The 26,687-nt window shown below is 35.8% G+C and overlaps 1 protein-coding gene across 5 annotated transcripts in view; it reads right to left on the bottom strand.

The window, feature by feature from the left end:
- ASCC3 (activating signal cointegrator 1 complex subunit 3) overlaps positions 1-26,687 on the bottom strand; it is a 284,849-nt gene that overhangs the window by 96,236 nt on the left and 161,926 nt on the right. For all 5 annotated transcript variants that reach the window (XM_080586451.1, XM_080586455.1, XM_080586454.1 and 2 more), the window contains exons 15-16: positions 9,850-10,041; positions 9,301-9,525 (exon numbers count right to left, since the gene is read on the bottom strand). In XM_080586451.1, the coding sequence (XP_080442577.1) occupies positions 9,301-9,525; positions 9,850-10,041 (417 nt within the window). The remainder of the gene's footprint in view (positions 1-9,300; positions 9,526-9,849; positions 10,042-26,687) is intronic.

Here is a 26,687-nt window from a genome sequence, read left to right as displayed (position 1 = left end):
AAATAAGCATAGAACAATATCTTGAACCACTTATACATCTGCATCTTATGAACATCTGATAACGGTAGATAGTAGCCCACATGATCTTTTCTACTGCTTAAGATATTTATAATTAAAAGAGAATACTGAGCTAGATTATTACAGAAAAATATCGTAATTCTTGAGTGAATATGATCAGGGTAATTTAAAGAAGAACACCTTAAAAAAAAACCTACAGTTAAAAGATTAACTTTCATACAAATGTAAACACACTTTCTGGTCCTAACCCAAATCATACTGACAGTCTTTAGGATTTTCTTCATCATACCCCTGTATTCGGCCATCTGTTTATATACAGTTCTTAAAAAAAGTCTGCTCCTTTTGTATCTGGCAAGTCAAACATACAGATACCTGCTACTTTTTTTTTTGTTATATCAAAACATAAAAAAATTGAATAGGTAATACACACATAAATATATTTCTGTATTTTTCAAGGCCAAATCAGGTATACAAGACAGTTTTTTATTCAGTAACTTCTTTTGATAATTCTGTAGTTGTTTTATCATCAAATTACTTACTACACACATTTTTACATGACAACTTTAGCTCTATTTTCTGTTAGTTACATTAACGATAAGCAATTTACTGCTTATTCCAGTTCACCTGATTTTAGCAGGAGAATTTAATATTTATTGTATGCTCCATTAACAAATTTTTTGGTTGTGGCTGATTCCATAAAACGTGAAAAATCCCTCCTGCTGAAATTTTGTGATCCATTATTATATATATTTTTAACTGTTATTTTTGTTTTGTTGATGTTTGGATTTCATGTAAACACTCCTCTTGACTTGGAAAACTAAAGAACTCCATGCAACTGTAAGTGATTTCATACGCATGTTCAGATCCAAACATCTAGACCTCAATAATAATATAGATACTTTTTAAAATAATGCAACTACTTACTATTCAAAAATAGTAATGAAAGCTCAGGTACAATAACTTAAAACCTTGTTGATTTCAATGACTTGGCAGTCAGTGAAAGCTTGTCTCACACATTTCTGAAGTGTTGTTTTGTTCAACACCATAAGAGGTCAGGGGAAGACCCATTCTGTTGTTTTTCTAATTAGATAGCTACATAATGCATTGAAGTAACTAAAAAAGACATTATTAAACATCTAGCTTTTCATAGACTACTATAGGGGAAACATCTAATATAGCCCGCACATTATTAGTCAGATTGCTACCCAGGTTAATTTCAGCATTTGATTTCTTTCCATGATTCAAATATCTTTCAGTGTGTAACTTGAAATAGCGTAACAACATTGTACAATAGTAACAGTTTCTGTCAAACAACTGCTTTCACAAACAAGAAAAGATAAAATATTCATTACAGAAGATGGGGAAGCCTGACAATTCAAAAAAAAATATTTTCCCTCATTTCTTCAAATATCTCATTTTATTATTTACAAATTAACTATTTACACAGTTAAAAGTAAAAACAAGAAAAAAATATGATTAAAAAATGCAGTTGGGTTTCAGATATGGCACTGAAATATAATACTGCACTTTTCTTCCTCCCCCAACTTCAAAAAACAGTTACTGAATACTATGTTGAGAGGAAAAAAATAATCTACTTATAAATATTTGCTGCCATCTAGCGTTCAAGTAAAGCTTCTGTGGATTATTTGAAAATGTGTACCTTTGTTAAAACTGTGTGACAGGGAAGTAATCTCAACGTAAACACACACAAGTAACTTCAATATAAATGATTTACAAAATTAGGAGACCTCTTAAGTTCTAAGATATTTAGTATTTGTAAAATCAATAAATGGATAAGTTGATTCTCTGTTAAAGAAAAGAAAAAAGTTCTTAATTTTTCAGCGTTGCCTAAACCATACAATAGGTATGAAGTTATATACAAAACAATCAATGAACAGAAATACTTTCCACTTTGAATTTGTATGGTTGGATTGCACTAGTTATCACAAAACTTTGATTGCAAACGGTTGTCACGGATGAGGTTGCTGGTCTCATGCAGGTCAGGACAGTTCCCAGGGCCCTGGACACCCAGGGAACAAAATTTCTGCTCCCCTAAGCCTACATTTTGCGTCACACTCGGATTAGCTATTTAGTCACCCAACTCCTGAGTACTATTTTTGGAAAGGCTTTGAAAGAATCCTGTGTCTCTTCTGATAACCACAATAGCTGCCCACTCTATTACCTTCAGATTGCATCAAGACAGATAGACTTTAACTTGAGGAACACAAAAAATAGATTAGGAGGTTTGGTCCAACCTAAACAAGACACCACCTTATCTTCCTGGCTTCATAAGAAAATCGTAAATAAATGTAAGGAAGGGCACATCCCCTGTGGAAGGTACTGTCCAGCATTGTAAATCCTCTCCTGTTTCTAGCTCTTCAGGGAAAGGCGAGTCCCAGAAACAAGCTGGGGTCCAGCTGTGGATGTCAGGGAGGGCTTTATCAGGTGGAAACAATTAGGGAAGGAATGGTGACCTGCACTGTATGAGCTATTGATGATAGTTCCCAGATAAGTTAAAGTTTATGGTCTAATTAAACCACATCCCCTGCATCTTATCTTTCTTCCTGTATTTCCAAAAAAATACAGCTGTAGGTATTTTCTGTTTGCCAGCTGGTCAACTGACCCAGGACTCTCTCCTCTCAACTAAGCACCCTAACCACTTTTTTTTTCCTTCCATTATGCCTAGTGCCATAACACTGGTGGAAAAGGAAGAAGGTATCTCCATGCCTACACTGAGAATCACTGACCCTTTACTCCTCTTCTGATCATTTGTAGAAGAAAAAACAAACAACACAGACACACAAAAAAGAAAAACACAAACCATAACCCCAAACAAATCCACAGGAAAGAATTCTCAGTGGATAGAGATGCTGAAGTACATGTTCAAAGTCTTAACTTTGGTGTCAACTCAATGAAGTTAGGTGTACTTCATCTTTTCCCACTAACTCAGAGTAGTTTTGTAGGAATAAATGTAATGGTCCTTTGAGGTCAGCATTCTGTCTCTGAGATTGCCCTTCATCATCTGCTGTTAGCTAATATGAAGCAAGCACCATATAAATTTCCCTCGAATTCTTAAACTACTGCATTTCAAGGTCTTCACTTAAAGTGCATTTAATAGCTTTCAATGGATTTTTAGTCAATGTTTGTATAGTTTTTGAACTACACTACCTTTTACACAACTTCCTGCCGCAAGGAGTTACATGGCCTAACTGCCCCATTGGCATCCTTTTGCATTTTCTGAACCCGTCATCTCAGCAATATTTCCTGGTTCTTGTCCCAGGAAAAGTCCAATCAAAAAGTACAAAACTCCATCACATCATATCCCATTTGTTTCTGTTCTTGTCTGAACTGTGGAGGTATGACTTTGTTATTTTTCCACATAAGCTATCTATTCCTTTGTCCAACACTTCTATGAAAATGTCCTGCTTTTACAGAATTAATTTTGAAAGGGGAATTTTAAAAAAAATATATGTTTTTCCCCAGCATTACCCAAATTTTCTTTCCTGCACCATATAAGCAGGTACACAATTCAAAGCTCTAGATTCCACTTTGCGATTATGTGGCTAGGATTACATATTGCATTATACCAGATAGCTGAACCATTGCCTCATTCTTAGCTGCTACCCATTTCTGGCAAGAGACCTGATCTACATAAAAAAGCAACTTCATATGCTTTGGAAAGAATGGAGCCTTTCCATATTTCCAACTGCTGCCTTCATTTTACTAGTTCTTCTTTCAGCTATTGATCTGCCTATAATAAATTAAGAATTTAAAGAATTCAGCAGTGCTTCCGGCCTTTATTTGGTTTCTCTTTACAATTACAGCATGAGCATTTGGTGTATTTGGATTTCCTGAATAGTTTATAACAAAAACCGACTTCTTCCTAACTGTGTCATATTTTTTATACCAGTGCAGATTTGCTGGTGCTAATAAAAGACGCTATTATGGCAAAGATGCCAGTGGACATCAGCTTACATTTCTGTAACGAATCTGTCAACAACATAAAATTAATCTCCATATAGTGCTATTGTTACTGACAAATGGACAGCGTCTATAAAATATGACCCAAACTAATGTGCTTCCTGTGACTACCTACTGATCAATATGATGGCATATGTTTTAAAACGTATTTACTTTTTCAGAATGCTGCACACTAGGGAATAGTCATCTCCAGCTAAATCAGAATGATTTCCAAAACACCTGTCCTTCTCAGGGAATTGCAATAATTTGGATCAAATCATCATATATATAAGTTTAATCTGATACTGAATAAAAATAAATGAAGTTACTTTCAAAACAAACAAGCAAACAGAAAAACCCCTAACATAAAAAGTCATTGTATCACTCATATCAAACAACAAAACAAAGTTTCATGCACTTTTTACCCTAATGCTTTTCGGCATTTTCCATTGCTATTTTTACTGACAACCATTTACCACAGTGATCAACAAAATTCCACCTGCATCTTTACCTGCTTTAAACTGTACTGCAGCCACAGGATCTACACTAATTCAAAGCCATGAGTACACTACTGTTTTCAGATAACACTACCATTGCATAAAATCTGAAAACAAACAGTTGATCTTTAAAGAAGTACAGAATATATATATATATATATATATTTCCTCCTCACAACTGTGGCTTGGGCAATAATAAAATAATCATGTATATTATTTTATTCTGGCATCTAACCATAACAGTTTATTTTGGATCAGTTTGATATATTTGTTTACATTTCATACAGGAGTATTTGTTATTCCTGAAACTCAAAATTTAATTTTCTGTCTATACTAGTTAGTCAGTTTTATACACTTTTCTCCAAAATCCCAAAATCCTGTGGTAGAACTGCTGTAGTTGTAAGTACTTTTTATTATATTGCACACCATGTATTTTCTATGTATCTTTGGATAAATTTAGATGGATACTCACTATGAAACTATTTTTTCCTTCTTCACTTCTACTATTTTGACAGGACAGAAGGATTGACTTTTTAAGGCTACGGCTTCAATGTAACCAAATTATTTCTGCAGTGTGTACTAGCAATATTTTTCAGAGTACTACTACATTTGATGGATGGACCATTTGGTGGATAAGGAATTGGCTGGATGGTAGCACTGAAAGAGTTGTGCTCAATGGCTCAACGTCCAGGTGGAGACCAGTGATGAGTGGTCTGGGTCCCACGGGCAGGAATTGGGACTGTTATTTAACATCTGTGTCAGTGACATGGACAGTGGGATTGAGTGCAGCCTTAGCAAGTCTGCAGATGACACTAAGCTGTGTGGTGCGGTTGGCATTCTGGAGGGAAGGGATGCCATCAAGAGGGACCTGGACAGGCTTGAGGGGTGGGCATTTGCAAACCTCATGAGGTTCAACAAGGCCAAGTGCAAGGTCCTGCACCTTGGTCAGGGCAATCCCAAGCACAAATACAGGCTGGGTGGAAAATGGTCTGAGAGCAGCCTTGATGAGAAGGACCTGGGGGGTGTTGGTTGATGAAAAACTCAACATGAGCTAGCAACGTGCTCTTGCAGCCCAGAAAGCCAACCACAAACATCCTGAGCTGCATCAAAAGAAGTGTGGTCAGCAGGTCAAGGGAGGTGATTCTCCCCCTCTACTCTGCTCTTGTGACACCCCACGTGGAGTACTGTGTTCAACTCTGGGGTCCCCAACATAGGAAGGACACAGACCTGTTACAGTGTGTCCAGATGGCCATGAGGATGATCAAAGGACACGTGAAGAGAGGTTCAGAGAGTTGGGGTTCATTCTGGAGAAGAAGGCTTTGGGGACACCTTATAGTGGCCTTCCAATACTTAAAGAGTGCCCACAAGAAAGATGGGGAGGGATTCTTTGTCAGGGATTGTAGTGACGTACATTACAAGGAGTAATGGTTTTAAACTAAAAGAGGGTAGATTAGATAAAAGGAGGAAATTCTTCACTATGAGGGTGGTGAGGCACTGGAACTAGTTCCTCCCAGGATGTGTTCAAGATCAGGTTAGATGGGGCACTGAATAACCTGGTCCGGTGGCAGGTATCCCTGCCCATGGCAAGGGGGTTGGAACTGGATGGGCTTTAAGGTCCTTTCCAGCCCAGACCATTCTATGATTTAATTTTTTTTTCTTCTGCATAGAAAGTTCAATGAATGTAAATTCACTTGCACTCTAAGAAAAAAACAAAACAACAACAACAAACACAAACAAAAAAACCACAACAACTTCCCTCAAGCTGCCATACAACAGTCCCTTGTGATTTCTGGAATGGCCGGAAAACTTGTGCGTTTTGGAACTACAGCTCAAATTAGAGGACCAACATGCTGCCCGTTAAAACCACCCTCCCTTCTTCCCTCTCCAGAATATCATATGCTGGAAATGAATAGCTAATATCTTATACTGTCTTAATGAAGCATTATCAGCTGGGAGGAAAGAAAGAGTACTGAAACTCATGTTTCAAGTCAAATCTTCTTTTCCTCAAATGCAATCAGATAATATAAACACCATCTTCACCACATCAGAAAGCAGACTTCTTTTACCTCCACTACTCCTAAAAGGAGGGCTGTTCCAGATCACAGGGTGATCCACTCTTCTTCCAATATTGGCCAAAATTATCTTTTTTCTTTCTTGTAGCTCTAGTTCCCAGCTAGTGAGAGAGCTTTTGTACTTCCTTGGAAGCTTTCTTTTGCTAAACTAAACAGGCAGGATGTTTTAGAGTATGTCAATACAGTCTTTTCTGCGTGCACACACACACACACACACACACAGAGCAAACAAACAAACAAAAAACCCTTAGCTTTTCTGCTGGAGCTCTGTGGAAGGAATACAAGAGATTCCTTACATATTTCAGCTAGGCACATTAGCACATCCACATAGCTTCTAGACAATTTGGAACAACACGCAACATGCCTGAAAAAACAGCAGTGTACAGCTATGCCATTTGTTTTTTACTATAAGTCAATCATAGAGATCTACACTGACCCACTTCTCAAAAGGTGCTTATTGCAACTCGTTTTTGTAATTCTACACTGACCTGACAGGTGGGAGGACTAGAGTTCCACCATTAAAATAAAAAATAAAGTAAAATAAAATAAAAACCAGAAAATAAATTCTTTCTTGAGAAGGAAAGAATATTCAGCTCTTTCTTCCTTCATCAGAAAGTATGTGAAGTCCACTGAAAAGCTCTTTTCGCTACTTATGTTACGTATTTGTCCTCTGTTTAGAAGTCCGTTTCACTATGAATACCTTCAAGATGGACATGCAAGATATGATTCAAACACAAATGGAAATATTTCATCTATATAACAAGGATCTTGCACCATACACAATGCAGTTAAGAGATTTCCCAGAAAAAAAGGACTTGTCAAAGTGATCGCATTTTTTTCAACTCTGATATCCAGAGGTGCAATACTTTTGACTTTTGAAGTCCAGATACTGCACACCTTACTGAATTGTACAGACTATCAGCAGAAGTTACTCTATTAAGCTAGTCTAGTATGTTCTCTGAACAAGAAGTTTTGACTAACTTTCAAATAGAGATAAAGAAAAAAGTATTCTAAATAATAAGAAATACATTCATTTATAGCTCATCATAGGTAATAGATTAGATTCTATTCTATTTTTCCAAATTTCAGTTTTCATTAAGGTACATACAAAACAAGCTGTATGTGTGGAACCACACTCATTTTACTTAACTGAAGGAACTGAAGAGTAAGAAGCGTACCTCAAGTTAGGTACTTGAAATACTTCGGAGAGAGAGTATAAAGAATGAAAATAAACAAACAACAAAATGTCCTCTAGGAATGCACCTTGTGTCTGACTCACTAAAGAGGAAGCCTAGATCTGAAGGTATCTTATGACTTAGGATCAAACCTATCCCTCCTAATTTTTAGGGTGCTGAACAGTAAGTGCAAGCAATTCTGGCTTTCACAACCAACTTTAGGATTTAAGCTATTATTACTAATGTGATGAAGAGGGTTGGAAAAATTGCAAATGGCTCCTTTTCCTCACATTTGGATCCCTTGTGCTAGGAGAGTTTAATTTCTCTCTCCCTGACTGTACTCAGACCACTTCAGAAACTTTAGTTAAAGAGGAATAGCTGTGAGGAAATATTTGCATCACAGCTAAACTTTATTCTAGTTCTGATGTGTGACAGAACTTGGACATAAGGAGAATACTTGAACAGAGAATTTTCCTATTAACAGGAACTGAATCAATAACTTACAAGAATCCTTAAAAGATTTTTTTTAAAGGTGAATGATCAAACTTAGTCATTTTTAAAGAAGAATCAAGGGATGAATCTTGACATTCTAAAAGGTCACCGCATCCATTTCTGCTCCCTTCCAGAATTTCCTTTTAAAATTATTATTCATGATTGAATAACTGAAATGCTTTAAAGTGATGAAAAGGCAGAAAAAATACCAAAATATAGTAGAATTGTATAGATAAAACAGAACAAGCACCTTAAAATAGCAAGACCATCAATAACAGACCAAACAAATTTTACATCTTTAAGAATCATAATCACTTTTAAGATGTCACTGGACATTTCAGTCTAGCTGAACTCCTTTACTTTTATTGAAGAAACCTTAAGTGTGTTAGTAAAACAACATTCTTTTCTTCATTTAAGCATGCTCAAATTTCTGAAGGCTCCTTTTAAAAAAAGTGCGTGTGCCTATGTATATACAGATTTTTATCTGGTTATTACACTAGATAGCTTTTGAATGGTTTTAATATAATGGAGGTCAGTACTCTCAGTCTAAGCACAGATCTTTACATCTTCGGATGTGTTTTCTTTGAACCTGAAGTAAACTGAGAACTTGCAATTTATAATAAAGCAGTTGTGATTAACACTGTGAAACTGAGACCAAAGAGAAGAGTGTAAGCCAAGTATATTATTCTCTTCGTATATTGCGGTCAGCCAAATAAAGTGAGTTTATTTATATAAAGATATGCTTTAATTTCTTGAAGATTTCAATTTGCAGTTATGCAGAATACTTACTGCTTAAATTCTAATAAGGCACTTCCGATCAAATGTAAACGCTAGGTGTTTCTACAGCTTTATCTTAATGATATTTGACCCTCCATACTAGTTCTATTACCTATTACCTTTTGTATAAGGCCTGCAATATTTTCATGTCTAACAGTTCATTCCTCTTTAAAATATACACTTAAAGACTCACAGTAATATATGAAAATTCTATTTTAGATATTTTATGTGTGAAAATAATGCATTTTTTTTTCAAATAATATTATTCCTGTTAAAGTTGCTAGTTGTGCTAAATAATTCAAAAGTTACCTCCGCATTTAGGTTGTCTGCAAGACTTTCAAGAAACTGGCTTTCAATTGGATTCTGCTGAGTAAGAAGAGTCAGGTAATGACTGAGTTTATCATGAGTTGTAATAATGATGCCTTCTCCGAATTTGTCAAACTGAGGCCGTCCGGCTCGACCAAATATCTGCATGACATCTAGAATTCCAAGGTCAACAAAGGAGCCTCTTTTTGCAGCATATATTTGTGTTCCCTGGTTGAGGAAAAGTTAATAAAAATTAACATAAATACACACGAATATAATCCTGATGAGCTGAATACTGAAATTAGGCAAATACAGCATGATTTCAGAAGTGTACTTTAACTAATCCTCTCATAATCTTTGATATATTTAAATCTTTACTATACAAACTAGACTCCCACTAGTGAGAATCAGCTTAATGAGATATAAATAACATTTCAAGTCAATCACACATATCCCCTCCAGCCCCCAAACCCACAATGATCTTGCTATCTATGCTTCTTTACAGTTTTCTTTTAAGACAGATAACCATGTGCAGAGTATATCATCTCTTACCTTAATAACAACAGCATGAGCAGGAAGATTGACACCCCAGGCAAGTGTAGCTGTACAAACTAGGACTTTGATATGTCCATTAGAAAACAAGTTTTCAACCAAACTTCTGTCTTGCCGCAGCATTCCTGCATGATGAATGCTAAATCCATCTGGAAACAGCTCACGTAACTGCTTATTTCTGGATCTCTGTACCTAGAATGGACAAGCATAAAAATTAAATTCACTTCCAATTACAGCACAAGAAGCCCTGTATTAAAAAAAAAAAAAAAAAAAAAGGAAGGAAAAAAATAATATTATTATGAGTCATATGAAAGGAACTATTTCTATTAGCGTCAAACTTTTTGTCAGCACCAATACCTCACAATTTGCTATAAATTAATTTGAATTCTATTCTTACTTTCCAAAGAATATATACTTCATTGTTCAAAAGAATACTATTTAAAAAATAGAACTTCATGTAAACCGAGACCCAAATTTAGGGATAACCAGTATGAACACTGAAAACAGACAATTCATGTACTTAAAATAAACTCTTTCAGACTATGCAAGCAGCTAGAACAGGCTTAAGTAGCAGGCCACAAACCATACTTAACATTAAGGAAGGGATACCCTTCCCACCTCCAGCCATTGCATCATCTTGGCACAGTGTAGATTAAGAAGATCACACTAAGATTAAGAAGTTCACACTATGTAACCAAACTGTTCACCTGCCCCTCATTTTTACATTTACATCCTCCCATGCACAGGAGACTGGGATGTCAGTTTGCAAAAATCACAGGTCTTCCAAACTCCCTCCAAGTAAGATCCCCATAAGAATGTCTCCCTTAATTCTGGGTGCTAGCTTTACCATGCTTCCCCTAAAATGAATAGGGACTCAAAGTTAAGAAAAGCTAATATCCCTTCCAAACACTAAAATCTGAAACTTGAATTGCTTTGGAGCGTGGCTTCCAGAAACAACAGGGAAGGAAAAAAGAAACCCAGCCATTTAAACAGGAAACCCAAACCTCTAGAGTTCATGCTATTTTAGCCCAATGGGAACCATTCTCCTTCTTTTCAGAAACATGGGTTTAGGCTACAGCTCAAGTATCACAAAAGGTACAGCTCTTTCATTATAACTAAGATGACAGGAGGAAAGGCAGACCAGTCCTGGTGTAAACTGGAATAAAGGACCTTCAAACAAGCTTGTATGAGCTTAAGTATAAGGTCACAAAGCATGCTTTATGAAAACTCTTTTTACCCTAGGCCCTGGCTACTGGTTCCTCAGATTTTCACGTTTCAGTGTACTGATTTGCCAGAAAAACTACTGATTTCCTCCCATCTCTTTTGAATACCACTGCCTTCCAAAACAGATCACTGCTGGCTATGACACCAGGGGGGTTGTGGTAACAACAACTCTGATCTTTCCCTAAAAGATTTATTATCATTGTCAACAGAGAAACGGTACTTTTCTATAGACTATAGAAGAGTTAAGGGTATTTTAACTCTGGCACTGTACTTTCAGCCCTGTATATTATAGTGAATTATTTCTAGATCAAATTATGTTTTTTTTTTTTTTTTTTTTTTCCAGACTGTACCTTTACTAGTACCTGACACACAGCCACTGAACGTTGACTTAAGGGATACAGAGTGGGTAAAGTAAAGAAAAACATGGTTCATATTACTGGCATACTGCCAAACATGAACAATAAATCTCTGCAAACACAGAAATACATAGAGATGGGAATGCAATTATAAAAGAGGACATGAAAAGAAAAATACTGTAGGAAAAACATTTTCTTAGCTTCATAATTATCCAATTTCTCAATATCTGATCTTTTCTGCTTTAGCTGTAATTATTTACTATTCATTTAAAGGAAATCAAATTCAGCTTTTAACTACACAAGAATTTTTGGCAAATTTAATTTGTGCTGCAGCATGTAAAAATGAATAAAAAAGAAGTTGAAAAAGTGGTTGTGCAGTTCATGTACCACTGTTTTATGAGCCAGAGAATGAAAAGAAATACTTCATAAAGAACACAAATGCACCAAGGACTGCATTGATAGTGTATCAGCAACAAATCCCACAGAAGAAAGGCATGTGGAAAATTCACTTCAGTTGCAAAACTAAGAATAATTGCAGAACAGTAATTTGAATTGATCTTGACTACGTTCAGAACTTGCTGTAAGCATTTAACAATGAAATTAACTTGTATCTTAAGTAAAGTAAATCTTCCTATGTGGTATGACAACCATCAGAAATTCCAGTTTTTTAGTAGAGCTTTTATTGGTCTCACACATCTATTTTACAGGTATTAATGTAACTATTTTTCAGAAAGCACAATTATTCAATATCAAAAATTACACTCTAAAAATTATCTGTAGCTGAAAAAAGCCAAATCCTGCACTTAAACCTCCACAATTTAAAAAGTACATAACTCTGTTTGTAACCTGATTGCTTATGTTTTATAATGTGGTTGAAAGACAGGCAAATTTACTAACGGGAAAGTAGAAGAATAAAATCTTATGCTATATAGAGAAGGAAACTACTATTTGTTTATAGTTAAAGGAGCTACAATATCACTAATTCAGATAAAGGTACTTGAGAATGTGAACACAGGAAAAAAGGAGGAGGAAAGGGAAAATTTTATGCCAGAAAGATTTGCCATTAAGATGTGGCAATGACAGTCTGACTATAACTCAAGTACTTATAAGCTTAAGATTAATCAATGATGTAAAAATATGTAGTTACAACTATATACATAGAGTTGCATGTTTAGAAAGTGTATTGAAATGCTCCTAAAATCTACCAATTTTTCTAAAATAACATGTTTGGAATATTTAATATTCATAGGTTTTGTCTAAATATTTATTTAATCTGTGATGTGCTAGACTTCCAGGCTGAGGAGCAACCAATATAGAGATGCATTAAATGAAATTTTTCAGACATACAGGACAAACAACCTGTATGTTTTGTTTCATCATCAAAATGTTCATTTGTTTTTTTTTTTTAAACATCTAATTTTTAAATGAAAAACTCAAAGCTTATTTTTGACATAGCAAAAAACAAATGACAATCCAATAAAATAATTATCTAAAATCCTGAAAATAATGATGTTTCCATTAACTGTACAGAAATTGACTTGATTTTCTTTCATAAATTTGTGGACATTTTAAATTACAGAGCTAGAAGGCAAGTTAGTTCAAGAACAACTAAGTAACCAAATTCTACAAACACTTGAGAACATGTAAGAAAGAAAAAAAAAAGACAAGGTATCTCAGCGATGGCTTGGAAGAGTGCTTATACAACATATATCCATTAATGGCAGCATATTTGCAAACAGACCTCCTAAGATTTCGCTTCAATGAATTGCATGGCTGTTCTGTTAAATCTAGAAATAATTTCAGAGACAACAGAACAAATAATTACTATATAACAGAAGTGAAACTATTAAAAGTTTCAGTACCCCCATCTTTTTTCTATTACAGACTAAAGCATTTTGCTTAAAATGTATATGAAATGGTACTAAGTGTCTCAGGTGTATGGAGAAGTCGTTGTTATGAGGTCTGGCACTGGTCGCCTGATTAGAATTGATTTTCTTTCCTCTCCCTTATTGCTCAAGAGGGCTGCAGATTTATGACCTTGGCTTACATGTGCATGTGCATTTAAAATACTATGCATTAAATAAATTCCTAGTTTAGCTTGCTATCACCTACATTTCTCCTTTCAAAGTTTTGAATTTCATGTACTTCTTGATTAAGATATTAAAAATGCTGCAATTAGACACTTAAGAATATGCTTTTATTTTTAATTAGAAATGAAGCACACATAAAAGAAAAAAATATTTAAACAACCTTTAGGGATAACTCTTCACACTTCCTTACCTTCTACTTGCACCCGGTATCACAAAGGTATCATCATTCATAAAGACTATATGATGTATGCTTTTTGTCTGAATACATCATTAGCCATAAAGAATTAAACTTTCAATAGGCTTATAGATTTTTTTTTCTTATTTTATCTAAAAAACAAGTAAAAAAGAGCAATAAAGCTTGATTACAAGAAGCAGCTACGAATAAGTGAAACTTCAGTTAATGTCTTTTCGTTAATCTCTGATTAATACACTAATCTAGGACAGACTAATATTGCCATTACTTGGCAAAATCACATTTTATTTTTCTTTCTATATATTACTTATTTCTTCTTTATGCTTCCTCGTTTTGAAAATACTTGTTTGCAACTTTGAATGTTGGTCGTTTTTTTCCACTAATAACATAGTTTTTGACTATCATGAATTTTCTTCCAGCAAAAGAAATGGCACAGGCTATTCTAGTATTTTTCTCACAATCACCTTAACTACAGCAAAACTTCATGCTTATGACTGTAAGACTCAATCATTGTAATTTCCCTTCTGTGGAGTTCACAATAGGGCAGCACTTGCAGTTTGCTCAGAATGCACCTTCGTATTTGTTCACTGGTTTGAACAATTCTGAGCAATTTATTCCCATCCTTCATCCTTTGCACCCTACAAAGTACTAGCTCTTAATTTTGAGGCCGTGTTAGCTTCATTTGCTGAGTGCTTGCACTCAGCACAGGTATCACAGACATCTAAAACAAACAAAATATCTTTTGCTGCAGCTTTCAATGAATGGCAACTTTAATTAGCGTTACTACTGTGTGATGAATGCAGCTCAGTTATTTCCAAAACAACTAATTTGTAACATTCCTAAAGACATCAGAAAAAACAATTCTCTGGCTGACCTTCTGAATTTTTTAAAGTTGCAACAAAATGAGCTTCCTTTACTTCATTCAAATTCATTGTACTGCTGAATCTTCTCTTCCTGTCTCACTTAAAGAATACTGACTCCATTTCAAAATTCGTGAGATTAAGGTAAAATAAGAGAAGTCTTCATCCATTTAGGAAGTGAAGAGGGAAGCGTATCAGAACATCAGTATATATAAGGATCAAGAGAAAGGAAAAGAAATGCTCACAGGATTGCATGATTTTGCTTTAGGATTGCATTCACCATTTTTGCTTTTCAGAATTCACTATTTGAATATTGCATATTAATTAATCTATACAACCCAAACCATATTCTATTATTTAAAACTGCTGTTTCAAAGGGGAGCGATCAAAATTTCGATAGTGACAAAAAATCAAAGACAAGGGCTCCTTAAATATGAAGTCAAAATATAATAGTTTCTTATTACAGGAAAAAAAACAACACATGACTTTAAGGTACACAGAACAAATATATGAAACGCAGAGAAAATACTAAACCATGATGACAAGCAGTAACACTATCCCAGAGTTTATACAAGAAACTGAACTTGAAGAAAAATATATTGGAGTCTAAAGGGAGAAAAAAGGAATGCATCTGAGGTATAATGATTTTACCTGAGGACTCTCTTTTATGAGTTGGAACTTTTATTTGTATTATTCAACTCGTACTGCCTGCATAATAACTAAGCTATCAGCATTTGTTTCTAGGGCAAGGATGAAGTGTCATGTTATGCAGCAGGAGCAAGATTAAATTAGTATTTTATTAGAGAAGCAAAGAATTAGCTTTTCAAAGAATTTTTCCCTCAAGGATTTAAAAGTTGACTACATTGCTGTGATGAATATATACTAAACAATTGGTCCTTATCTTGTCTTACTTCCCTATCTCTTAAGAAACAACATAAAAAAAATATTTACTTTAATGTAAATTATATTTACATTATATTAAACATAATATATAAAATTTTCAAATATGTCTATGCTTTAGAATAGGAAGTCCTGTAATTGATGTTAAGAAAAAAAATAAAATTCATTCTTCCAAAAAATATGAAATCTAGACAAAAAGAGAGGACCTCTACCAGACACAGCTCCCTTCCTAAGAACTTGTTTACCTAAATTTGTAATTGCCTGACCTGTTATTAATGGTCTCTGCACTACATCAAGATTAGGGACAGAAGGAATGCTACTTTAAGAAGACTTAGTTTATAGATTTCAACAGTTAGAGATGCCTACATTGATGATGTCACGATGCAGGCAAATCGTATAATAAATTGAAACTGGAGGAAGCAGATAATGATGGCACAGATTTATTACCTATAGCTTAAAGAATATGAAATCAGAGAAGTTTATTTTATTTATTTATTTATTTATTAAAAAATGACAGGAGATTTGTTCATTGGCTGATTTATGTTGACAGAAATAAAGATGCAGTTATTTACAGTCTGGCTGTAAAAACCTTCTAAATCTCATATAAATGACTTGTCATGAAGCTCTTCTATGAAGTTATATATGTCACTTTGAAGAAGATACTCATCAGTTTAATACACTGGATTGATGTACTGGTTCTTTGTTGATATGCCCTCTCATTAGTTCTCTTGCTCTTTCCTGGGAACAGCGGCACTGGCATCACTGCTCACACTGCAGCTGGTTCCTGTGGAGAACTCAGACTACCAAGAGCTCTACTCAGTGGAGAGGACTTGCATGACCTAGCAGATCACTGAATGTAGAGGGATGCAGGCTGGCCAATATGCTATTCTGCTTAATAAGTATGCACGCTCATTCTCTAAACCTTCACTTTTTAAATATATCTATCTATTAACTTTGTATAGATATCCTGAAGTAATATCTCTGTCCAACACTTACTCTTTTACTGAGTTATAATTAGCGGGTACCTGGCAAGATAGTATTTGAAGAAGGTAATTCTAGCAAACAAATGTGAATCAGTTTGAATTTCTCCTGGAAGAGTCAATAATCTAATTGTCTCCCTCTGGAGATTTAAGTTCACTGTATTAAAGTTAGAATTGTTTAAACCTATGAGTTACTGCTCTGATCAATTTACTGAAATCACCTCAGTAAGTTCTGTAAAGTGCTCTAAAAACACCTCTGAAGGAGAAAGAAAGGAGAGTAGTGTGACTGCTTTGCTTAAACATATTCCTCAGTAGCGTATCCTATCAATATCAATGTAAGGATAATTCTTTGAATGACATCATCAGGAACAGAACTCAGGACTAATTTTCTTTATTATAGTATTACAACTGTTTTTCTTCTGAACCTTTTCTTCTTTGCGTGCATGCAGGTTCCTATCTATTGAGGGTTGTCTCCTGTCAATTTATAATTTATAAATACTTGTTTAGAATAGGAATCTATCTGTCCTTGTTCCTCAGTGGAGCACAGACTGTTTTTCAGTTGTTGCACTAAAAGTAATTCTCTCTACACGTACACACATGTGCACATAATTTTCTCCAGAACAGAGCTAACCCTCTTCAGTGAAAGTTTTAAAAATACTTCAGGTCTATATAACATACTGATTTGCTGTTATTTGTAAAACACAGAGAAAGTCCCTGCAGAGTTCAAAGAATTCAGTTTAAATGTATTTAAACCACAATTAGCAGAACTGTACTAAAAAAAGAAAGGAGGAAAAGTCTGGACAATTAGGAACAACTGCCAAGAAACCTATTCAAGCTATGACTGTCTTGTTCTAACATAACTGTATTTTTATTCAAGCAAAATAATAGCCTCATTTCTTCAAAGCCATAAATTTTTATTTTTATTTTTTTTATATATATATATTTTTTACAGAGCAGGTAGGTGTTTATAGAAATTCTTTGAAGAAAAAACTTGGGAAGCTATTTTTCTTTTTAAATGAAAATGAGTTCTGTAAATATGGACCAAAAAGACTTTTCTGCTTTCAAAAGTGAGGAATGAAGTGTTTTAATAAAGAAAAACATTAATTATTGCTGGAATACTTCTCACACACTAGTGGTAACTATTGGGAATCTGAAATCTGGCAATTCAGTGATTCCTTGATGTACTTTTTATATGATAGATAATACTGTGGTTTTGTCAGAATAATGAAGGTTTAAAATGTACATTGCAGTAGTACAGGTAGGATCATTATTCTTCATGTCTTTATGCTCCAATCAGTGAATATGTTCACAAAATACCTATAGACTATCCTTCACTTTTTGATTCACAAGAAAAGATGCAAGACAGAATTTCTGCTATGTTTTTCTGTTGCCCTGTTTTTCTGTTGCCCTGGCCTTACTATCACAGATCATACCCTATATATTGCATAATATTGTGTCTCATCCAATTGGCAGATTAAGGAGTGATGAGTGGTATTAAAGAATGGATTGGTATGTTGTCCAGAAACATCTTGCATTATTCATTGTGATCTTTTTACAGTACCCTTGTGTTTTTCACTGAAAAAAGTTGGTGCATGGAGAATGAGATAAGATTCTATGGGAGGAGGAAGAACAGAAATCAATCATATTTAAAACACTGAACAAGAGTTAAACGTTACATTTAATCTTTCATTCTTCAGTTCTGTAATCTGTAATACAGAAGATAAAAGCATTTATGGACCTCAGTGTTGAGAGAAGCTAAGAAAACTTAGTATTGCTAAAATATTACATTTCTGAGCAAGCCAAACAAGCCAAGAATGAAAGAATCATAAATGCAAATTTGACCGTGCACAAAAGATGGCTTTGTAACAAGTTACTGGGGATGTAGGCATAGTTTCAAATTATCTCACGTAATGCCTAGCTGTTATAAAGAAAAAAACAAAACAACAAAACAACAACACACCTATTTGTATAGATAATACACTAACTCGAGCCAGAATTTAATAACATGGACCAGTGTAACTTAATATTTCAGATAAAGCCAGACTGAGGTGTCTATCTTACAACTGAAGGAATTAATGATACTCAGGTACAAGGTTTAAGAACTTAAAATGAAAAACAATTCTATGTAAACACAAATGGGAACCAGCACTAGGTTTAGAAAGGAAATGTTCATAATGACCCAGCTTAAGCACCATCAATGAGTGAAAATACAGGAAGACTAAAATACACATTTAATTTGCTAATTAATTTTCTTATTTTGTACAATGATAAAAATATTTCTATTGTTTACAGAAAATGCAATATAAATTATGTAAAGACATTTTTGCTTCAGTATGATGTAAATCTGGACTTTACAGTGAACAGAAGTGTTAAAATATTTCAGCTCACCGATAACATGAAAATGAACATCAATTAAAATTGAATTAATTTTATAACAGGATTTTCAAATGCATGCAAAATCATATAAAGCTTTGGTTTTCTTTCCCATCAATTTGGAATCATACTGCTCTCTCCCTGGGAATAGATGTATGAAACATATAAAATGCAGAAAAGTATCTACACTTCTCTGGCCCTTGAGACAAGAAGCTCTTCTGTCATATTTGTTAACCACTTGGACTGCAGCAATGAAGGAGTCATCGGTCTTGGTCCATTTTTCTGGCAGCAGAAGGTGTTTTCAGTCTGCTGTTATAAAAACTAGCCAGTAGGGAACACACAGAACAATGAAAAGAAATTGATACTGGGAGAGTTTGATGACATGCAAGGGCAGCATGGCAACAGCAAGGATGAATTTGTACTGGTTTCAGTTCAAATACTGACATCCTCTGGAGACCTAGTTAAACCTTTTGTTGCTGTGCTTAACTGTGTAGAAATTTCAATATTTCTGCTTCAACAGAAATCTGATATTGCATGGTTTCTGTAGAAGTATTTGTTATATTTGAGAACACCCCCTTTGCTTCTCCGTAATACTCAAAACTGCCACTCTGCTGAGCCATGAAAATAAAATCCATCTGTGAACATTAAGCGTATTTCTCATTTCATAATTAAACTATAACAGTCCACAGCAACTTCACAGCTATGCAAAGTGACATATTGAGGATTCTTCAGAAGAAAGGAATTTCTCTTTAAAGTTTTGTAGGTAATTGTAAATGTGCAGTATGAATTAATAATCTATAGGGTTTTCAAACAACTTTAGACCAGCATCAGTATGTGGGACCATGAAAAGCTGAAATTTATCTTAAAACAGGAAAATAATTGTTTTCTTTTAGAGAGAAATTGTAAGTATTAATTGTCTTTTGTTTTGGTATTGTGGCTTGATCTTTTCACTTTTCTAGCTCCTGCCCTACAAGATGGAAAAAAATAAACATAATATCAAGCAGAAATGATAAAAGAAAATGTAGAATAAAAGTAGTTCCTATACTAAAAAAGTCAAATTATACTCTCAATTCATTAATTGACTTGAACTATGTAATCTCAACTTTAACAAGAAAAAACTAGCACATCAGAACATCTGCATCATGATAAAAATATTTTTCCTTGATACATGTGCAATACCCAGACCCATTAAAAAAATGAAAGAAAAATCATGATGTAATTAGCACCCCATAAAAGGTTAGCATACTTTTTTTGTGCATTAAGAATGTATTATCTCTCAGAACCAAAGATGTTTTATTCCTCCTGTCTCTTTGCTATTCTACAAGAGTTCCAAGGATTTGAGATGTAGCTCAGTGTCACCAAATGTCAAATTTTACATGAAAAACTTCTGAAAAATCTTCAAAGAAAATGAAAATTTATGGATGTTTATGATTTTCCATATGTTCATATAGTCTCACCTGATTAATTATGAGTTATAATTATCTTAGTACTAAAAAAAGAAAACCTATTTAGAAATTAATAGACCCATAAATTGTGGGACCTGCTTTCCTGTGAATTTTTTATTCCTTGTGCCCATGTCCTGACTCAAATGCACACCCTATCAAATTTCCATAACTTTACCTCTCTCAGAATTATCTCTTTGCCTTACCGTTTCATAATTTTTTCCACTGTATGCTCAGGACAAGAAACATTTCATAGGGATACATATCATCCGTAGGACTTATGATCAATGCTGCAGTCAGCTTATTATCAACACCTTTGACAACTGTGTTGACTTTTTCATTAATTTTATTTCAAATTGCTAGCAGGCTGCTCTCACAATCTCTGCTACCTCAGAGTACAACTGTAAGCCTGTGGACTATTAAAAATCGTTCAAAGTCAGATTCAAAGGTAACACTGTGTCTTTACACACCTGAAAGGGCACAGAAGTAGCATCTAATAAGTGGTGTAACAAGATGGTTTATATTACTTGGGTCTTTTGGCCAGCAGACTTGGGAATTTAAAGACAGATTGTCAGTTAAACTGAGGCAACTATTAGGCTTTTTACCAGAGGAAACCAGCTGCTCAAAGAAAGAAGCACTCCACAGAGCTTGATTTTACAATGAGATCCTGTTCAAATGAGGGATATTCCAACAGACCTCTGCTAAATTATGAGATCCCTTGGAAGAAAAAGGTTTTAATATTCATTATGCCTTTCTCCTTTACTTTATTAAAAAGAAAAAAAAAAGCAAAACCCCAACAACAAAATCTCTCCATATCTAGCCTTTATAGTCCCATTATTTTATGTCAATTACCAATTTTATGTTTCATACTTCATGAAGCCTGCAAGATAATTGCTTTGTAAAGTTTAAAAATCATAGAGATGAGACAATTATTTATAATTAAATTTGGCTTTGAGAGATTGTATTCTACCTCTACCATAATTTAAGCATGTACCTAGCACATACAGCTGACATCTTTGAGCATAGGAACACCTATCTTCTTTTGTAAATCATTTTTACAATCTATTTACACAGATTTTGAGAAAAAAAATATTGTGTCAATGTGAGTTTAACCATCTGCTTTGTAAACTAGATTAGAAATCCTCTGTAAAAACTGAGGAGCTCACTATTATTAAGATACTGTAATCTGTACACCATTATTTTAAAGCCGGCTAAAAAGTTTCTTCAGCAAGCTTACACACAGAGAACATAGATTTTAGAGGAAATTTAAGAAAATATCTCATCTATATCAAGTATACCATGGAGAATTAACTACACGGTGGAGGGAAAAGTAAGGAGATTACTACTTTCTCACTTAATGCAGTGCATAGCAGCACAAAACAGGTGACAAGGGAGTTGCTGTGCTGCTTCGGCAGACCCTCTCCAACCTGGATTAATTTCCAGTTTCCATATTCTGTTTACTTGTTGTGCATACATTAGTGCTAATGACTGTTGAAAGTGTTAAATACCATACTGTGAGCTTCATTTTTAAAAATCTTTTAATTATATGAAGTCTTCTTTACAATTAATATTCATATCTGTTAAAATTATTACACCCTTCATGCATTTCATCTCTGAAAAAATATTTCTCATCTCACAACTTTGCCTTCTATTAAAAGCAGCCCAATCTCAAAAGGCTTTGCAAAACGCTTTACCTAGAATTTGAATTCATATCTGTAATGCTGCATTAGCTGGGCTGTTAGGACACTGAGTTTGACTTGATGATCCTTTTGGGTTCCTTCCAATCATATCCTATGATTCTATGATTCTATAAGGAAAGCAAATACTAAACAATATCCACTTTCCTTAAAACTAGTATATCTGTGTAATTTACTGCTCTAAGTAAGTAATAACATTTTAGAACTCAATATCACAGTATCACAGTATCACAGTATCACACATTTCTAGGTTGGAAGAGACCTCAAGATCATCGAGTCCAACCTCCGACCTAACACTAAGTACTCCACTAAACCATATCGCTAAGCTCTACATCTAAACGTCTTTTAAAGACCTCCAGGGATGGTGACTCCACCACCTCCCTGGGCAGCCCGTTCCAATGCTTAATAACCCTTTCGGTAAAGAAGTACTTCCTAACATCCAACCTAAAACTCCCCTGTCGCAACTTTAGCCCATTCCCCCTCGTCCTGTCACCAGGCACGCAGGATAACAGACCAACCCCCACCTCTTTACAGCCTCCTTTAAGGTAACTGTAGAGAGCGATAAGGTCGCCCCTGAGCCTCCTCTTCTCCAGGCTGAACAAGCCCAGCTCCCTCAGCCGCTCCTCGTAAGACTTGTTCTCCAGACCCCTCACAAGCTTGGTCGCCCTTCTCTGGACTCGCTCGAGCACGTCCATGTCCTTCCTGTGGCGAGGGGCCCAAAACTGAACACAGTACTCGAGGTGCGGCCTCACCAGAGCCGAGTACAGGGGCACAATCACTTCCCTAGACCTGCTGGCCACACTGCTTCTTATACAGGCCAGGATGCTGTTGGCCTTCTTGGCCACCTGGGCACACTGCTGGCTCATATTCAGCCGACTATCAACCAGTACTCCCAGGTCCTTCTCTGCCAGGCAGCTTTCCAGCCACTCATCTCCCAGCCTGTAGCTCTGCTTGGGGTTGTTGCGCCCCAGGTGCAGGACCCGGCACTTGGCCTTGTTGAACTTCATACAGTTGACCTCAGCCCATCGGTCCAGCCTATCCAGATCCTCCTGCAGAGCCTTCCTGCCCTCGAGCAGATCGACACACGCACTTAGCTTGGTGCCGTCTGCAAACTTACTGAGGGTGCACTGGACGCCCTCATCCAGATCATCGATAAAGATATTAAAGAGGACCGGCCCCAGTACCGAGCCCTGGGGGACTCCACTAGTGACCGGCCTCCAACCAGATTTGACTCCATTCACCACAACTCTCTGGGCCCGGCCATCCAGCCAGTTTCTAACCCAGCGAAGCGTACGCCAGTCCAAGCCCCAAGCAGCCAGTTTCTTGAGGAGAATGTTGTGGGGAACGGTGTCAAAAGCCTTACTGAGGTCAAGGTAAACCACATCCACAGCCTTTCCCTCATCCACCAAGCGCGTCACTTGGTCATAGAAGGAGATCAGGTTCGTCAAGCAGGACCTGCCTTTCATAAACCCATGCTGACTGGGCCTGATCGCCTGCTTGCCCTGCAAGTGCCGCGTGATGACCCTCAAGATAATCTGCTCCATGAGCTTTCCTGGCACTGAGGTCAAACTGACAGGCCTATAGTTCCCCGGGTCTGCCCTCCGGCCCTTCTTATAGATGGGCGTCACATTGGCTAGCTGCCAGTCAACTGGGACCTCCCCCGATAGCCAGGACTGCCGATAAATGATGGAAAGCGGCTCGGCCAGCTCCTCCGCCAGTTCTTTCAGTACCCATCTCCATGCTGTTTTAATGGCAAAAATAACTGAAGTTGAAGTAAAAATATATATATACAAATAAAGGTGTGTGGTTGAAGAGTGAAAACATGAAGAGTAAAAACTAGTACTATCCATGTAAAACAGCTCTATAACTAACACATTGCAATTGCTTTTAAAATATGTTAATAGCTTTCCAATACGGAAGAAGAGAAACTTTCCCAGAAGGCACAGAAGTGAACCAAATGGCATGGTTCAGTGCTAAAGCAAACATCAAATTCGTGGAGTTTTGTAACACACACATACTACAGGGTTATTACCAGTACATCAGATTTCAGTGGTTTCAAGATGGTATTATTGTAATATGAATTAAAATCAGAATAAAAGGAGAGCAGAATCTTTGACTCAAGTAATCCCTATGAACTTTTAATTAGATTAGAGTGACAAACATTTCTACAGCTTTTACTGTTTTGCTTGATTTTCTCATGCACTTTGAAAGCCAATATAAAATATTCTATGATAAATAAAATGTAATTGATAAAAATAATATAATATATAATACGGATAAATAACAATATATAAGATATATCACAAAAGCAAACTTGGTGATCATATCACCTTCACAAATTGGTTTACATATCTAAGAATATTTTACTTTGCAAATTCCAATCTAAATGTCTGAAGCTATTTGGGGATTTCAGACATTTTTAAAATTGTTTTTTGAGCTCCAAATATGGAATGGCTGATTATCTTGCCCCAGAAGTTTTACACAGAACAGAAACACAGAGGCTACGCTTACTTACAGCACTGGTATTATCTCCACTATCCCCAGTGACCATTCACTGGAGGAAAACCTATTGTGCCTCTCTTCTGTGATACCATCAGACAGCCTTTCTAATCAGATTTATAGAAACAGACTGACAACTTACAATTTTGGCACAGTCTTTCAATCTTGAGAGCAACCTAGAAAAGATTTCCTACTCCGTTTCTTCTTTCAGAAGACATCACTTGAAATAACTCGATAGTTCCATCATATTTGTTTAATCTATACCCTGCTAAAGCTGAAGATAAAAGGGCCAGCTAATGCTGTCTGATGTGGAGAAATGGCCCTAGAAAGTAAAGTAACTGCCAGCCATACCATTTGAGACAGGCCAACCTGCCAGCAGCTTGATACAGCAGGGCTCGGTTTGAGATTATGACACCTACGCTGTAGCTGTCTACACGCAGTTTTGTAAAGCTGAAGTAGGAGTCTAAGCACCCTTCACAGCAGACAGGCATCAGGCAGTGGAGGCTTCTACAGCATTTCTGCCCCCTGACTGCCGTGTCTGCCCAAGGTTGAGCTCAGTCATCCTCTCCCATCCAGGCTCCACCGCCTGAAACACACTGAACTCCACCTACTGAAACGGGAACTCAGACACACCACGCATTTGTAGGTACCGTGTGCAGACTACTAAAACCTCTGTGCTACATCTCACCCTGGAAACCACTCAGCTGGCATGTTTCTGATTTAGACTAATGACCAAAAACTATCCAGGAAAGAAACAGACAAAATAGACCCTCAAATGACTTTACATTGCAACAAATTTCTGTTGTAACTGACTCAGGTGGCATTGTATCAACACTTCCAGATGGCATATATCAACAATAGCTCTTAAATATCACTTACTATTCTGAGTAAATTGGAACCTACTTGAACTTGCATTATCTGTCCTCACACTAATCCCTGCTTATTCTGATACCAAATACTTCCTCTCACAGAGAAACTGAAGGAACAATTGAAAAGTTAATGGCCCTACACATGAAAATTGATCACATCATCCTGTGGCTTTAAATGCCTGAACATAACAGAACCACAGATTATACTAAAAATAGGAATTGAGAGTTTACACTGTTTCTATTGGTGACAGTGGTAACTTATTCAGAAGGCATCATTTATCATAAAGTCAGTTCATCCTCCTTAGAAGCCCCAAATATAAAACATGCATCTTCCCATAGTATGTTACATTGCCACAGCCCTTCCCTTGCCATGGACAAGTCCTCTGGAGGGGAAAAAAGGTTTCCACTAACACAAATATTGAGTTGTTCTATTTACTGTTAACTCTTATTCCAGCAATCAAACCAATTATTAATTAATGGATCTGGAAAAAATAAATGCTTAAAATTGTTGGATAAAAATTTTTAGCTTGCTAAAACATGCATTGTTTTACCAACAGTGAATGTAGCACACACTATACAAATATATTATACATTATACTCAACTAAAACTTTTCCATGCTGTATTATATACTATGGTCCATTAATAAGTACAAGAAGAGAAGCAAGAAAGAAAGGAAGGAAGGGAAAGAGGGAATAAGAACAAGTTATCTCCAAAATTTCATATGAATGTAAAGAAGCCATCCTTCCGGTCAAACAGATTTTCATATTTTTTCAGGATTAAGTATGAAGGCAGAGTCCCAAAGGCTCCTGGAACTTTTCATTTCCCCATGTTCTTACCACTAATATGTAGGCTAATTGCCTGCACAAGCACATCATGAGGGACCATTTAAATTCTAGCCATCTAACATGGATGATGTAAATTATGATTTAGAGGAGCTATTTCTATCCATTTGCTATATTGACAGACTCCCAGCTTCAGGTGCTGTGAGCTGCATTTCAAGCTACGTGCCTGTAAGTAGAATGCATTTATGTCCCCCTGCCCCACAGTGACTGCTCACTTAACTCTTACTCATGAAACAAACAAATATTAAAAAAAAATTATTAGGTTTATTTTTAATTTTCATTCTTCAAAATGCTCTGACGTGAAACAATGAACAATAGAATAACAGCCTACAAAATCAGTAGCATGGATATGCATTAACCAGTACGGCCACGAGATGGCTCTCAATACTCAAATTTAAAACTATAATCGAGATGAACTACAACAATCCCAATTAGCTTTCCCCCCCTTATTATTAGTGACATATTTCATCACACTTGTTCCTAGAAACATTTTTCTATTTCCACAATTGACA

The sequence above is a fragment of the Anser brachyrhynchus genome (assembly GCF_964034855.1).
Source record: "Anser brachyrhynchus genome assembly, chromosome: 3".
NCBI lineage: Eukaryota > Metazoa > Chordata > Aves > Anseriformes > Anatidae > Anser > Anser brachyrhynchus.
Note: the sequence above shows the minus strand (reverse complement) of the source record. Positions and strands in the feature narration are given on the sequence as shown.